General features: G+C 40.2%; 1 protein-coding gene across 12 annotated transcripts in view; it reads right to left on the reverse strand.

The window, feature by feature from the left end:
- Nucleotides 1-16,901, reverse strand: part of camta1a (calmodulin binding transcription activator 1a) — a 384,222-nt gene that overhangs the window by 213,597 nt on the left and 153,724 nt on the right. For all 12 annotated transcript variants that reach the window (XR_006372058.1, XR_006372059.1, XM_044131220.1 and 9 more), the window contains one exon: nucleotides 5,798-5,865. Coding sequence is in view for 10 of the 12 variants with exons in the window: in XM_044131220.1 (XP_043987155.1) it covers nucleotides 5,798-5,865 (68 nt within the window). In the remaining 2 variants the exon portion in view is untranslated. The remainder of the gene's footprint in view (nucleotides 1-5,797; nucleotides 5,866-16,901) is intronic.

A 16,901-nucleotide genomic window follows, 5' to 3' on the forward strand; every position in this document is an offset into this window, starting at 1 on the left:
ACACCAGGTGGGCTTTGCTGTCCTTGTCACGGCTGTTGACTGGACGGAAGCAGCGGGGTACAGCGTCCTTCAGGGCTCGGCACTTTGGAGCAGCAAAGTGTCAGCACTCCGCTAGCTAAAGTTTGACTGAAAGAGTTTAGAGTGGAAACAGGAGAACATGTGAAGGACAAGCAGAGGGGAGAGATGAAGGCATTGACACCAGGTCACGTTACCGAACTGTCTCTTCACGTTAACTTGACATGATGGATTTATTTCATAACTGCGGCTTGGGTCAGTGCCACTAGCCCTCCTGTCCTGAATCCACTGTAATTTTATGAAATACCTCTTCATCTATCGTGCCTTTGTTCCTCTTTGCATTGCTCCTCCTTTGTGCCATTCCATCACTGCATCTCAGCCCTGCTGCTCCTGTCCTTTCTCCCCTCTCCTCTGAAAGTCTGCCAGTGAGCCAGCCAGTGCCACAATGCATTAGGACCGAACACTTTCCGACGTGCTTCTCAGGCACATCTTACACATCAGTCTCTCCACCCTCCTATGAATACACTTGCATACACCATCAGAAAGTCCAGCACTTCTTCACACCATCTGCCAGACCGGGTGACAGAGATGCAGTTTACACATAAGGCTTGAGGGAGGTCTTATTCACAGTGGCAGACTCACCCCAGCACTACCTCTCCTATCAAAACAAAATTACACAGCTCAAACAAAGAACTTTTTTTTGGTCAGACTACACAAATTTTCACTTCTGGTGAAATTCATGGTTTCCCCAAAGATATGACAATAAAAAAGGACAATCATTAAAAAGTGGTCATACCACCTAAACTTTTCACATTTTGCCACAAGACATCAATGTAATTTTAGGGATTTTATGTGATAGACCAACACAAAGCAGTGCATAATTTGAAAGCAGAAGAATCAAAGTTGTATTTTTTTGTATTCACTCCCCATTTATTCTGATACATCTAATTAAATCCAGGGCAACCGACTGCCTCGAGAAGATCCCTACTTTATCAGTGTGTAGTTGGATCTCATCGTAAATCAACATGTTTAGTAAAGGCCCCACCGAGAACATCAGTGAACAAACATTATAATTATCAGTAAAAACACCACACAGGTTAACTATAAGGATGAGGAGATTTTTTATGTATCAATAGCTTTAAAAACTATACATCATCCCTATTTCAATTAACACTTATGTATGACTTTGTGTTGGTTTATCACATAAAATCCACTGATTTAGATTGAGGTTTGTAATAACAAACTGTGAAAAAATTTAAGGGACATAAATACTTTTGCAAGGCTTTGTAAACGTACGCAAGAATAAAATACAATCCCCTTCCTTCTCTTACACACACATCAGATTCTGAATAAAGTCACAGCCTCTATACACAATAGCAAACAAAACAGTCATTAGTAGATTTCAGGCTCCCTTTTAGGTCTGCTTCTCGCCGCCCCGCTCCTCTGGGGTGGCGCCGCAGCTGTAGGTTTTAATAAAAGCATTGTCTTTGGAAGTTGTCTGAAGGGACTTGGTTTCATTTTGGAGGGCTGCTGCCGCTGCTGCACTTGCTGTAGATGCAAGAGGAGAGAGGGCTATTGCGCTGGGACGCGGGGGCTATGAAGTTCAGTGTCATTGTGGGACCCTCGAAGGACTGAATCTTATTGTTTGATAGTTTCAATATACAATCTGTTGGTGTGTGTGAGAGAGAGAGAGCGAAAAAAAGAGAGAGAAAGTGTGCATACTTCCTCTGTTCATACGATGTATAAATTTGGCCAATCTAAACTTGTGTAAAACTCAAAGCACAGAGCTGACACAAACCACTGCATCAGCTTTCTAATAGATCCACAACATTTTTTATATTGCAACAAGAAGTCATATCAATAAAACACACGCTGTGCTTTGTGTACACCCATGCACACACACACACCCACACACAAAGAAGTGATACAAAGCAAACTCTTTTGCTTTGCAGACAGTTGCATTTAACCATACCCATAAAACCAACAAGAACCATTAGTGCTCCACTGTTCTACTATGAAACTGCGCAGTGGTAACAGGACACTCAGTATAATGAGTTATCTCTCTACGACACACAGGTGTCCATTAGGTATTTGGGCTGACCAGTCTGTGACACCATTCAGTCAACAGTTACTCCATCTGTCAGCATTCAAACACCTTGGAACAAGACCCTCAAGGGGACATTTGTGTCATCCATGATGGACAATAACAGCCTGCTCTCAACAGGAGTGCAATGTTTCGCCCATGATGAGGTCAAATCAAATGTTAATGTCTGAATTTGGAACCACAATTCTTCGCAATCCTCCCGGTTTGCCTCTGCTCCCACAGGCACCGTCAGATGCCATCAGCAGAAGCAACACGGTCACATCTTTAAAGAGGCAAAAGGAAAGAATGAGTAAGGCTATCCAGAAACCAGCAGTAGAGGAAAATCCTAATTGTGCCTATAAGTGTGTTCCCTCCTGTGGAGCGAAGGTGCAAGGTAACGGCCATCTTAAATCACAGCCTGGCTGTGGCCTTCATTAAAGCCATAATGCCAGGCTCTCCCTTTAATGGAAATGGAAGGCAGAGAGGCTGTTGGTGTAAATTAAAGTGTAAGGCCCGAGTAGGGAAAGATTTCCCCGGCTCTGACAGGTGCAGCCTGAATTAGCTGTAGTGCTGTTCGAGCAGTCAGTGGGAGAACACTGGTATTGATTTTAAGCACTGTTGCACTTCCTATCTAAAAGGGAATGTGTATTACTAGAGCTAAGGACATCAATCACTCAGCATTCGACCACTGTCCCCTGGCATGCTTTGGATTTGAAATGATAAACAAACAGAAACAGACCAAAACAAAAGAGTGGAGCTGGCTGCATCGGTCCTGACGTATGCATCGGAATAAATCTCACAACAGACATCTGTGCGTGCATGCCGTTGGTCCACTTGATTTAATCTTCCTTGTGTTGACAGGATGCCATCTCTATTCAGGGCATGTCCTGCATTGTGTGTCACCTTGGTCAAACAGCTGGCGTCAGCTCCTTGAGCTCAGGCTGCGGTTCACTCTTCTGTTTATGACCTGCATGTGTCAGAGCAGTAGCATGCGTGCAGCACTAGCGGTGCAGCGCTGTGCCGCTCTGTGTATGACCCCGCTGCTTATCTCTGCTTTCCATCATACCCCGCTGACCCAGTCTAGAGATGCAAGCTGGGGAAGAATTAGCCTTCTTAGCCTATTCCTCACAGGGGTCAACCAACAAACAGACACGCAGACTTCACAGCCGCATCGAGATGCATGCATGCGCCGTACAATTTGCAATGACAAAATAATGCAGGAGGACTTAACCGCAGGTGTCCTGGCTGTGACCTCTCACACACAACCTTGAACATAAAGCTTTTCATGTAAAAGTCTGGCAATCAATCAGAACCAATCAATCACACGCAAGGTAACGTTTTTTTCACGCTCTACCATCCATCACTACACCAACCCTCTCACTGACATCAACAAAATAAAAACATCCCAAAACATTTCTTCCCGTCTTCCACACTTGGAAACGCGTGCCAACATACACGCCCACATACACACACGCATACACGTACATACCAATGTCATGGATTGATGGCTGTGATAAGGCAGGGGATGTGTTGTCAGGTGTTTTGTTATCTCTGTAAGTGCACTCTTGGACATATTCCCTGGTGACACATCTGAGCTACCACAACACCTGGACCAAGACATGGCCAGCATGAGCCACCTGGGAATTGACCAGCAGACCCTCATGGTGACAGATTGTAGCCAGGAGCAACTTGTGAAGAGTTTGTCTAAAAAGTTACAGCATCAAACCTTGCCCGTTTTCAGCCTGTCTCATCCTGTTCTTCTAAGTGCCAGAATTTCTGACATTTTTGATGCTCTGGCATTATGAGCTGCATTTCAGCTTTTTTCAATGCAAAGAGAGTAACAAAGATAAAATGTTACCCACTGCGAAGCCTTTGAATATACACACCCATGAAGCGTTTTTCAACATTTCGTCATGTCACAACCACAAACTTCAACCCATTTTAATAAAAAATAAATTGATAGATCATAAAAAAATAACAAAGAAAACTAACTAGGCAATTTTACTACATAAAGATGATTTGATCTAAATTTTTTATTGCAGCTCAGGTTATCAGGTCCTGTAGTAATTGGCTTTTGCAGGATTTTTAAAAATTAATTTTGTTGTCAGTGCTGACCAGTTTGTCGGTCTTAAAGATGCTTAAAGTTTGAAATGTTGTTTTAAGGCCTAACCCTGTTTTAAAATGCTGCATTTATAATTTTTATGATTTTTATGAATATTTGGTATTCATAATGACCACCACCAGATGTTAAGGCTGGTGGTGGTCTGGTGCGCCCGGTGTGAATGTGTGTGTGATTGGGTGAATGACTGAATGTAGTGTAAAGCATTTCGGGTTCCTCTGGACTTGATAAAGCGCTACACAAGTACAAGCCATTTACCAATTATTGAATGTCAAAAACCATGTATCCTTTTCCTTCCTCCTCACAATTATGGCTGACTTTGTTTTGGTCTATCACATAAAATCCAATAAAATACACTGTGGTTTGTGGTTGTAATGCCACATAATGTGAAAACAGCTCAAGAAATATGATTACTTTTGCAAAGCACTGTATGCAGGCCCACATCTGAAGATTTATAGGCTTTACGCTGAACTCCAATTAATTGATTCAGAAAGCTGGCGGTTCTCCTTGATTAGAAAAAAACAAAACAAAAAAAAAGTAAGACGGTACACAGCTCTTTCAGTCGGTAATTACACAAGCGAACATTTTCTAATTGCCAGTTCTTTATGCAGAACTCTTATCAATGGCTCTCAAACGCAGAAGGAGGAAGGACAGGGTGAGCAATGGGTCTTATGCCAATGGGCCCATGAACATTTACACACTGGTGAGAATTGTCTGAAATGCCAAAAAAGCAATCCCGGCTCTTTAATAAATGCAAGCAAAGATTCTTATTCCAAATGCATGAAGGTGTAAGTTTTCAGAGAACTGTGTGAAGCAGGGCACGTTGGCTATGGCAATGAAATGATTGGTTTGTCTGACAGCTTGACAGTAGTCATGACAGACCACAATAGGCCAAGGATGTGAACCCTCCCGCTGTCTGATCTTAGTAGATTAGTCAAAGCAACTCAAACAAAAAGCAATCTAGTGCTGTCAAGTGTCAAAGTCATATGCATTATTAATATTCATCCTGAATATTATAAATAAATATATTACACACTTTCCTGCCACAAACACACTGCCTAACATTAAGTTTTATGGGCTAAAGTTAACTGAAAAGCCAAGGGGGTTATTTTTTTCATCTATATGAATACATTAACGAGCCGCGTGAAGTGCAATTTCAGAAACCCCTACACATTTCCAAATATCATAGTTACTCTTGGCATTTTATTCCACATGTGGGTGTAACTTGTGACCTCGACTGCTGAGTGCTGAACGTGCCGACAGACCGAAATGTATTAACATACCACTCAAAAGCAGATGTTGTGCTAATGCCTGTTATGTTAATTGGCATGCTAAAAGGCAGTTATTAGTCAGTATTAATATTCTATGATGTATTTGGAAACTGTGAACTTTTCAAAACAGCAATCAGCAGCATGTAAAATTAAACATCCCCACCCTGAACTTGAGGGCTCGTGCAAAATGAATTAAAATGAATTATGGTAATTTTTGTTCCTTGAATGTAATCATTTTGTGGCTGTGAATTTTTTTTTTTTTTTTAAGAAATGTATGTTTAAAAGAGAACAGCAGGGTAATTGTCTTACCTTGTTTTAGGGGATGTCGTTAGCCACTCTTCATGCTTTTCAAATGTTATCAAGTAAGCTGCAATCTCCTGTGAAACAGAGAGGAGAGAAAAGTAGTAAGGCTTGAATATGTCATCTTTAATCACTGTTCTCTTGTGTTTGTAATACATTTGTGAGACTGCTTCATTGATATTCAGACAGTCTAACCAGCAGAACAAACATGGGAAAAGAGGGAAACAGGAGCAGCGTCGGGGAGTTCAGGCAGGTAAGCGCACCCGGATAGAGGCAAAATGAAAGACAGAAGTGGGATGCAGCTGAGGTCAGATCATCTTTTGAGACCATCTTTGTTATGAAAGCTTTGATCAAGTTCTCCTCTGAGGACATCAAGGTGCTCTCAGAGAGATTGACATCTCTGTGTTTAAGAGCGAAGAGCTTTTAACATTTTAGGTCCGATCCTCCCCCAAATCCCTTTGATCTGCCCTTGACACTCCTCTATGGATCAATCCACTCTTTAACCTTTGAATAATAATTACATGCAAGTCTCACAATATTGACATGCGTGCTTCAGAAAAGGCTATAGACCCTTTGGAGTTTTTTGTGTACAAGGAGATGCTATAGACACTGAAATAGTAATATATATATATATATATAAAAATATATAAAGAAGCCTTAACTGCCACTGGCATAAATAGAGATACTTCAAACTCTTTCATGTTTCCCAACCTCATCCTGCCCACTGCATCCATCTGAGTGCAAGGAGAGAACACACAAGGCCATACCCAGCCATTTTCCCACCAAAACTAACAGGCAGAAATAAGGGAACTTTAAATAATGGTTGACAACCTAATGATTACTAGTAACAGCCAGCAATTCAAACTGCACTGGAATGTTTGACAGACTCTTACAGGAAGTAAGATACAACAGCAGACTCCATGGCCTCTTGCACAAAAACATTGCTTTCTAATTTATTAAGAATGTATATTTTTGCTTGAATGAGCTCCACATCTGAGGCAAGGTTTTCCACAGAAACAAAAAAACAACATCTACACTTCATTGAATAATAGGATCCTAAGTGTTTATTAATCAGACCTCACAACTAGACAGTAACTGTTTCAAATTTAAGTTAGGGCCTTAATGTGTCAACTTTGCATCTAACCCTGTTCTCTCAATACAGCAGTAATTGGAATGTGAATTTATGAATGCATGATTGAAAGCATTCATTTTTTTAAATTGATGTATCATAAATTGCTGGTTGAAGGCCTGAGCAGAACTAAGAAGGTTCAGAAATGCATGAATTTATGGTTGACTGACAAAACCAAAACTTTTCCTTTTTTGACCGTATTAGTCTTTAAATAGTTTGCCATGTCATCACGTTTTCTCCAACTTCATAACAATAAAATCCTTTGTTATGCAATTTATGATGAAAAAGGCATCCTATTTAGAACTGAGTGATAGAAAAATGCTGTGATGACAAGATATAGTTTTTACTTTCAAAAATCAAAACTGAGAATAATTTAGAGCAGAACTGGCTGACAATTTTTATGCTTGTCTCAATCTAAGTTGAGCCTCGTATAAAAAAAAAAACTATATTGGAAATAAATATTTTGGCGCTTTGATGAACAGAAAAAATGTTTCATAAACGTTGCACTGTATTTTGCAGTGTAGAAAATGCAGCTGGTTAAAGCTGAATAAATATTATAGATTTTGCCCAAAAGATGATTAAATGCAATCCACAATTCTTAAAAAAAATATTTTTTTGGACCAAATAATATTCACCAACATCAGCATTATAAGTCACTTTCAGTGTAAAGGAATATTTTCTTAAAGTACTCTATTGTAGGGAGTGTGCCACAAAATTAAATTAATTGTATATATCTATTGTATATGTGTAATGGTAGCAGATGATGACTGACAAATGATGTATCTAAATCTTCAAGGTAATTGACTTATGTCACAAAACATAAGTCCATCTTTATTAGCAAATTAGTTAATAAAAATGAAGTACTATTTGGAAAAAAGCAGAAAAATCTACTTCAGTGAAGCACACAACAACAAAAGAAAATCAAAATTGCTTTTTAGAATTCCTGAGACTTTCTAAGACCTCAATTTTCCAAAACACCTTGGAATGCACCACTGTAAAGAGTTCTCATTGGCTCATCGATGGCGTGCCACAAGTGTGACCTGGCACAGACTCAGCCGGCTTGTGATGGCCTGTAGGGATGCTGCAGGGTGTTGCGGTGTGAGGGGTTCCCAGGCTGGCAGACATCCCAGATGAAGAGGGGGTGGTAGCATGACTGGTACTGTTGCCTCCAGGAGCAGGCTGTGAGATAATGCAGCTCTGATTAACTTCCTGTTCTCCTGCCCTAACGACCAGAGGCACCTAGGCCATGACAAGAATAAAGTGACTTAAGAAAAAAGATAGGAAGGAAATGGGGCTGCTCTTCCGCTTTGTAACTTCTGTAATTTAGCAGGGAAAAAAGCAATAAGACACTGGAAATTAAAAAACAAACAATAAAAACGACTACTTTATTGACAGAGAAAGTATAAAAAATGTATGGGGAATATGTGAATTTGGTAAAGATAACCCGGTACTGTTAATTAACTACGAGTAACACTACTTTCCTCCTTGTGTTTTTAACTAAATTACATCTGCAATTAAATTAATTCCTTTTCTTCCCCTGCGCTCATTTTGGGAAGGATAAATGGCAACAAGAAACTCGTTCAGTGACCTCTGTGCCTCTGAGCACCCAGCCTTTTCATCACTCCTGTCTTTAAAATTGAGCCAGAGCTTCTGTCTCAGTGGACGACGATAATATACAGGGCCACATGGCCTCGTATTAGGAGGAATCCAAACAAAACAACTACAAACTACAAAAAAGTACACCTCTACCTCTGGCTTTTTGCTCCCCCCCTCCCTATCTGAACAGATGCCAGGGATTATTCCAAGCCCCCGACCAGCCATAAAGGTGCAATAATCTTATGGCGAGGAAACAAACAAAAACAGACGTGAAGCCATTAAACAGCTGCAAGGAGACAAAGTTTGCATGGGGCGGCGTTATGAGAGGCTAGCGCGCGTTCAGGTTGAGCAAACACGCTTGAGGGTTAGCGCAGAAGGTGGGGAGGCGGAGGGAAATGCGTAAGCAGCACGCTGAACACTGATGGTGCATCAAAGTCAAAGCAGCTGCTGTCAGTGGGCTCTGAACTCTATCTGCTGACCTCGCTGCCTCTAGACTGCTCTCCATCGCTGGGGAAATATTCAGCGAAGGCTCTCTGAACACACACCTCCTACCTCACTTGGCCCTTAAAGTTAAAATCCACCTCATGTAAGATTGTTTGAACTTCACTTCGTTACGCCTCAGCCCTCCCCTCTGACATGATCCTAACTAAAGCTTTATCTCCAGGTGTTGTTCTCCACATCACAAATTAAGGCAAAGCAGATGTATATGAAGACGAAATCAACATAAGCTTGCGGCAAAACAGAAGCAGAGACAATAGCTAGTCCAATTGACAAGGTGGTTTGCAAGAAAGGGGGCCTTTCATTTTCCCGAGGAGACGACAACCTGAAACTGTTTGTTGTAAGTGAGCCGTCTCATTTGTTTCTTTTGTCTCGGCAAAAGCTACGACACTCTGTTAGCAGCGGCAGCCGCATCTGAACATGACGGAGCAGTTCCAGAGCTGATGGAGACGGGAAGGCACAAGTGTTTGTTCTTCTGTCTGCCATGCCAGAACCACAAGGTCTGATTACTGGTTACCTGTCTGTGCATGGCACTTCATTAACATGCTTTCAGGAGCTGTCACTCCTGCGCTCATCAACATGTTCTCTGTTCTCATATCCTCCACACATACACCACAACTCCACTCGAGGAAGTGTCTCTTTCCCATAAACGCAGAGGTGAAAAGGAAAGCCACTGTGAGAAAATTTCCGTTCTGAGATGACTGGCTTTTACTGTCTCGCTTTTCAAATGATATTTCCACTCTGAAGGTACAACATTTCCTCCAGAGAAAATCATCTTTGAAGCGTCTACCTATTTGAAATCAGAAATGACACTGAAATATTCATCCCAATTTTATGTCTTTGCATCAAGTCAGGACGCTAGGAGAGGAGGGCAATACATTTTCAGGAAAACATACATGTTTGGGTTCATCCCATATCCTAATATTATTGAGTTTTAAGATGACTTCAGCAGAAACTGCTACTGAGCCGATGAATTTTCCAAAGTCTGTGCGCTTCAGACCTCAAAAAATGTCAGTAAAAAAAGAATGTGATTCTTGTTTGATGGACACATTCCGATGTAGATTTACAGTCCCTGGATGACCAGAGTGTTCTCTCGTTCTATCAGCACCAACTTTGATTTATGTAACAACAAAGAGAGGTGCTGAGCGGAGCAACGCCTCAGCATTTGGATGACAAGCCTGATCCCTAGAAACAACTGTCACTGTGCCATTAGAAGGGATAAATGAGTCTTTTGGCATTATCTGAGGACAGATCAGACACCTGTCTCTAAACACAATCCATAATGTTTCTGCTCTCCTTCTGCAATTTGGGCCTTTGAGTTGAGCAAAATAACAACGTGAGAGCAACTCGGAATTTGAAAGAAAGACATTTTCAACCTTGTTTTAAAGGTCACACACTTACAGTTGTCTGTTAGCAATTTAGAATACCACTGAATAGTAATTCCATTTAAATGCACAGTCATAAATATATAAAAGTTTGTTCCTGTTAATTTTGATTATTTGGTCTTAAGGGTAATAATAAAAGCATAACATTTATTTTCTTAGAAATTTTTATATAAAAAAAACAGCATATTTAACCAAAAACTATGATGACTTGGCCATTGTCCAGCAGGAAGTCGCTGAAATCATCCATCTAGGAAGGTAAGTCACAAAAGGTCATTGCTAAAGAAAGGTGGCTGTTCATAAAGTGCTCTAATGGAAAATTAACTGAGAGGAAAACATGGGAGAAGGTAATGAGGCAAAATCCATTCAAGATTTTGGCAAAGACATCAGAAGTGTCTCACCTGGACTAAGAAGAAAAAGCAATGGATTTTCCTCAGTGCTTCAAAGTTTCTTTTAAGTTTTGCATTTGCAAACCAAGGTTCCAGAGTTTGGTTGAAGTCCAGTCTGAAGTTTCCAGTCTGGGATGACTTGGGGAGTCAACGCAGTAGTCTATCTGGAAATTGTAGGGCACCACTTGCTTCTCTCTGCTGACAGCAGAGTTTCCAGCAGGACTCTGCCCCTTTCTACACTGGCAAAAGTACCAACACTGTTTTCAATGACAATGGTATCATTCTGCTTGATTGGCCAGTGAACTTTCCTCACCTAAACCCCACAGAGAATCAATACAGTATTGCAGTATTGCCATGAGGAAGATGAGAGACACCAGAACGGACAATGGAGACGAGGTAAAAGCAGCTATTAAAGGAACCCAGGTTACATAACGCCTCAGCAGGCTGATCGCCTCCATGCCAGGGCACAAGGCCTCTGTAATTTAGGGTATAGGAACCCCAACCCGTTATTGAACACATACTGTAAAGTACAGAACATACTTTTCAGTAGGTTGGCATTTCTGTGTTAAAAATGTAATGGTCCTTGTTATATTCTACTTTTACAAGAAGAAAAAAGTTAGAATATAAAAAAAAAAAAAAACAATTTAAATAAAATACTCTGGGTTTAAAGTATTTACACAACACTTAAGTTTTGTGTAAAACTTCAGTGTTTCACACTCTACAAAAGTGTCAATTGGAATAAACTTTTGTATTCCAATTTATTGAGATGTACGTGTTTCCTAGCAAAGATTTTATGGGCTCCCTTATGGACTACAATAAAGCCCAAAAAAAAAGAAAAAAGAACGCCATTTCAAATGCCATTGAAGTTTATTTCACACTTCAGGTTGCAACAAAACAAACTACAAACCATCTTTACAGTAAAACACTTTTGTGTAACTGTTTTTTTTTTCTTGTTCATACCACTTCCCCAGCAATCCGTGCAATGGCACTGCACCCCCTGTAGGGGGCGTGCCCCACACTTTGGGAACCAAGGATTTAAGGGAACAATTGATAAAAATAATAATAATTAATTTTAAGAAAAGCACAATGAATCATTCCTTACAAAGTCGGCTGCAATCAGTCTTCATCACTCCACCACAAAATAGAGGGGAAAAAAAAAATAATTTAACTCTAAAAACATATGTTTGCCCATTACAGTGTTGTTACAGTTATATTGGTCCTCCAGTGACACTAATGAAAACGCACTTAATAAATAGCCATATTAGAAGAACTAAGTTTAGAAACAGTATTGATTGCAGTAAAAGCTTGAGCTAATGAAATGAATATGAGAGAGCAGAGTAATGTGAAAGAATAGATGGAGGGAAAGTCTGAGCAGAGCACAGCGCCTCCAGCCTGCCTTGTGGTGAAGTCTGGGGAATGCATCCTCAAAGCTTTGACCTTGCCCTGCACTTGAAAGCAGGAAGTGGGTGAAAAAAGGAAAGGAGTTGTGGGGAGGGGGGAAAAGGAGGGATACAGTGAAAGGAGCCCTCCCTTATGACCTGGGTTTTTACTGTCGAGTGCCAGGTCATCTGATATTTCCTCCAGGGCAGCCCAGGAAACCAACCTTACCAGGGCCAGGCATAAATGGACTTGTGATGTGTTTGGGGAGGGCAGAGGGGTTTGCTGAAGCACCGGGCAATCACGAGATTACAGTCCCACACACACACACACACGCGCGCGCTCTAAAAAAACTAATGCAATTAGACACAGATGGAGATGAGCAGAGGAGAAGAGGATGAAGGAGGAGGGTTGGGGAGTTACTGAAAATGGAGAAGATAATCAAAAAGGAGAGAAGAGGAAGAAAGTTTGAAGTTTTTTTCCCCCCATGACAATGAAAACGGATTTAAAACAGTAGAAGTGTGACGACATGGTAATTAAAGAAAGTGTGCTTCTGTTCGATTCTGCAAGCAAAAGCACCTAGGTTGAATATTATCGCTCTTTTTTGTTGTTTATACTTCATGAATTCTTAATGCACAAGCAATGATGTATCACACACTATATCTTTGCAATCTCATATGGTCATATTCCCTTTTTTTTTTATGATCGAGGAAGTATTCAGGTAGACGCGGAAAATTCCAGCCACCTGTAACCTGCAGCTAGCCTTAAAGGCAGTCTCAATATGTGTTATAGGGGATGCAGAGGATTGAGTATGAAGACAAATGGTCCGGGTAGGCAAAAAGAGGCAACTTAATGGAGATGAGGCAGAAGAGAGAGAGAGTCAAAGTGAGAAAGTTTGGAAAGTGAAAGTAAGCTACAATAGAGTTTCCTGTTGACAGATGCACTTGGCATCTGGTGGAGAGGAATGAGGCTATTCTACGAGTCCCTGTGCTGGGTTAAAAATATGCCCTCTACACCATGCTGCTCATAAGGATCTGCATGGGGTCTCCCTCCTGACAGGGAGGAGTGGAAGTCACACTGTGTCCACTCTGTTACTCCACTGTGAAGAGAAAAAGAGTTGTTGTGCACCTTCTTCCATATAACCAGTAGCCATCCTGCATTTTGACAGCTGATGAGTTGAAAAAAAAAATATTATGCATGGATAAATCTATAAGGAGAATGATATCAAGATAAAAATGACATTTACATTCATTGGACGCCATTCACATTTATCTGAAGCCTAAGCATAGAGGCGCGAAAAGGTTTTGACATAATTTCTCGGTAAATTATGTGATAGTATAAGAACATTAGTGGGGAAAAAATAGTAAAAAAAAATTTTTTTTTTAACAAAATCACCATCTTTACAATTATTTGAACCCCTATTTCAAATAGTTTATGTAACATAAAAATGATAGCATTTAGTTTTCTCCAATAATAACATAATATTGGAGCATTGGGACAGAAGGAGCTTTGACCTTTCTTTGCACAATTTTCCTAGAGCATCCAAACAGTGGATGATATGGACTTAAAGTTGTGTCACAATGCGTGGCATTGTTAAAGTGATGATAAAAACTATAACGTATGTTCACTTAAAGAAACATGATTTGTATCAATAAATTGCTCACAGAAACTGCACTTAATACTTTCAGAAATATTGCGATGTAATGATACCGTCATTGAACAAACAGCGGAGGAAATAATAAAACTAACATTTCAGACGAGTTTGATGTTTTTTTTAAACATCTCTAAATCAGAATTTATCATGACGATTATAAATTCAATTCTTATCATAATAATTAATAAACAATATGACAAATGCCTGCCCCGAGATCGTCCTAATAGGACATAGTATGATTTATGACAACGGATGTCTCTCAGTAATACGGTTCCTTTGCTTTACTGAACAGTGGACGGGGGTTGTTTTTATTGATAAAACGTTCAATAGAAGTCTGGTCAAACACTCGGGTGGCAGTGGCTCAGAGGGTTGCTAGTTCAAACTCGCGTTGATCTCAAATGCTACATTCGTCACACCATACATCCCTGTGGTTTTCAATTTTTCTTTAAGGCGACACATTTGCAAAGTTAGAGGAGAAGCATGTCGGTCAAGATGTCAGACAATCTTAATTTTTTTCAAGACAATATTAATTTATTAATTTATAACACTGGATTAGAATAAATTTATTGAATATAAAAGCTGGACTAAAAAAAAAAACAAACAGATTTAGTGGAAGATTATGCCACTGCAATAAAAGATGAATTACTTGTGAGATGTTTTACAGATCTTTAATGTTGTGCTAATAAATATGGCCAGCACTGCAGTTCTCCAGTATACATCCACATCTTTATCATGAAGTCTTGGCCATATGGTGGAAGCAGTCTGAAGCAACATGGCTCTGTTTATCCGACTCACTGTGTGCCCTTTGATCTCCTGCAGTCCTGCTTTCCATAACACTATAAAACATGGAAGGAGCAAGACAAAGCGTCCACTGGCCTACATTATACATAGTTGTGGGATCAATCTGGCATCGATTCTGGATAGTGATGCCTTCCAGTAGCTGGTCAATGCTTATCTTCACCTTTCTGCTTGGCATGCTGGTCATAAGACTGTTCTGAAAAAAAAAACAAAAAAAAAAAACAAAAAAACAAAAACAAAGGCATTCTCATGGGTGGAGGACTCATCTCACTTCACCTCTCTCCTCCCACAATCAATGATACCTACAGCAGCTGCTCTGCCAGCATTCTGTTGTGTTTACTGTACTGCTTCTTTATGCTGTATATGCTAGAACAAGTATTTGCAGTAGTGACAACAATAGCAGGGGAGCAGTTTAATTTTGGAAGGTGGTTGTTAGAAATAAATGTGTTTTGTTCGCGGGAGATAGATCAATGTTAGCCTGTTATATTGACTGCAGGCATTTTCTGTCATTTGTGAGAAAAGTCAAAAAGAAAGAACAAGAAAAATAGCAATTCATTTGAATTGCAAGATGACCCACTCAACCACAGCTGAAGTTCTGCATTAGGCCACAAATTTCAATCAAACATGGTTTTATCTGACCAGAACACTTTCTTTCACATGTTTGGGATTTCTCGTGGCTTCCTGTCAACATTGGTCTTCTTCTTGTTAATGTGAGGCTGCAGGGACTGAGTGGGAGGAGTCTTACGACGGGGAAACTGTGGGTTTGATCCCAGATTTTCCTTCCATCCTACAGGAATGTGTTGGTCACTTAACCTAGAGTCCCAACCAATCTGTGAGTGTGGCCGAGTGAATTAAGTGTACAAAAATGACGAGAAGAACTCTATATAAGTTCAGTTAATTTATAATTTATTCATTTCATAAATACTTAGAATCTGTCAGTATTACAAAGCTTGTAATACTGAGAGATTCTCCCACCTGAGCTCTGGACCTTTGCAGCTCTTATAGAGTTACCACGGACCTGTTCACTGTTTTTTGAACAATGCTCTTATTCCCCAACCTATTAGTTGAGGTGCAGGGATATGTACCAGGATGAGATGATTCAGGATTCACTAACTGTTTTCATACATAGACAATATTCTAGGGTGAACATCGTTATTATTAAGTGTCTTAGAGATGCAAACAAATAAAAAATAATGAATCAATGCACTTTAGTGCTTCTGTTACTTGGATTTAATGGATGTTTCTTTTATTTTACTGAATGAGAAAGTTGCCACGTCATGCGTTTGGAAAGATTGGAGAATAAGACACAGATCAGCCAAAAGAGCTGACTTTAGTGCCGTGGCTTCTATCTAAGATGTTTTCTTTTTTTTTTTTTTCAAAAACTTTGAGTACAACATAAACTTTGAAAACTCATAAGTGTGCATAGGAATAAATCAGCAGCCACGTACACTGAGTGAGGAGTCATCATAAAGTTGACTAAGATGAAATACATCCATCTTCTTGTCAGCCATGATTAAGGCGTGTTGTAACTCAATGTTTGTTACTATGCACAAGACCCATATGGGACCACCCATTGTTGTATCCGTGAGAGCCGTATGTAGAGTGATGATTGCACTATAATTTTTTTTTTTACTCTTCTTTCTCTCCCTCTATTTTCAAAGGTCTCTAACCTCTAACATGTCTCTGAGACGTGCTGTAGCACTGACAGGAATATAAAGTATGGCGTTCCTTAAAAAGGAGAAAAATTCCATAAAGGGCTTTACTATATTGTACAGCACACAGTGTCCAGGCTTGCTCCTGATGGCCCAGGGCTGCCTGACCTCTTGCGTCTGCACAGCACGTCCTTTTCATCAGCAATGCAGGTGGATGTGTGTTTCGCTCTGTTGACAGCCAAACCAAGGAGAACAGAGGGTGGCCAAGTCTGTGTGATCATGAACTCCCCACAACCTCGCTACCAAGACTCCGGGCTGTTTCACCGCCTTCGTTTCCCAACTTTTCTTCCGTCTAAACTGTTCGCCAGAGGACAGAAGCGTCGCGGGAGGAGTAAAAATTACAACATGTGTCTGCTCGATTTCCAATTCTTTCCTATATGTCTTTTTATCTGACGTGTGCTTTTATTTTGGTAGACAGCAGATATTGGAAGTGCCATGTCTGATTGAACAGCCAACAGCTAGATGGTCTGTTTGATTCCTATTACAATTTCAGTGTTTGAAGGAGTGTGGCTATAAACGGTACATTTTTGCCTTTCTTATTCTCCCTTTGAAAACTGTCTTGCAGCTAAGATCCAAAG

The sequence above is a fragment of the Gambusia affinis genome, linkage group LG01 (assembly GCF_019740435.1).
Source record: "Gambusia affinis linkage group LG01, SWU_Gaff_1.0, whole genome shotgun sequence".
Classification (NCBI taxonomy): Eukaryota; Metazoa; Chordata; class Actinopteri; order Cyprinodontiformes; family Poeciliidae; genus Gambusia; species Gambusia affinis.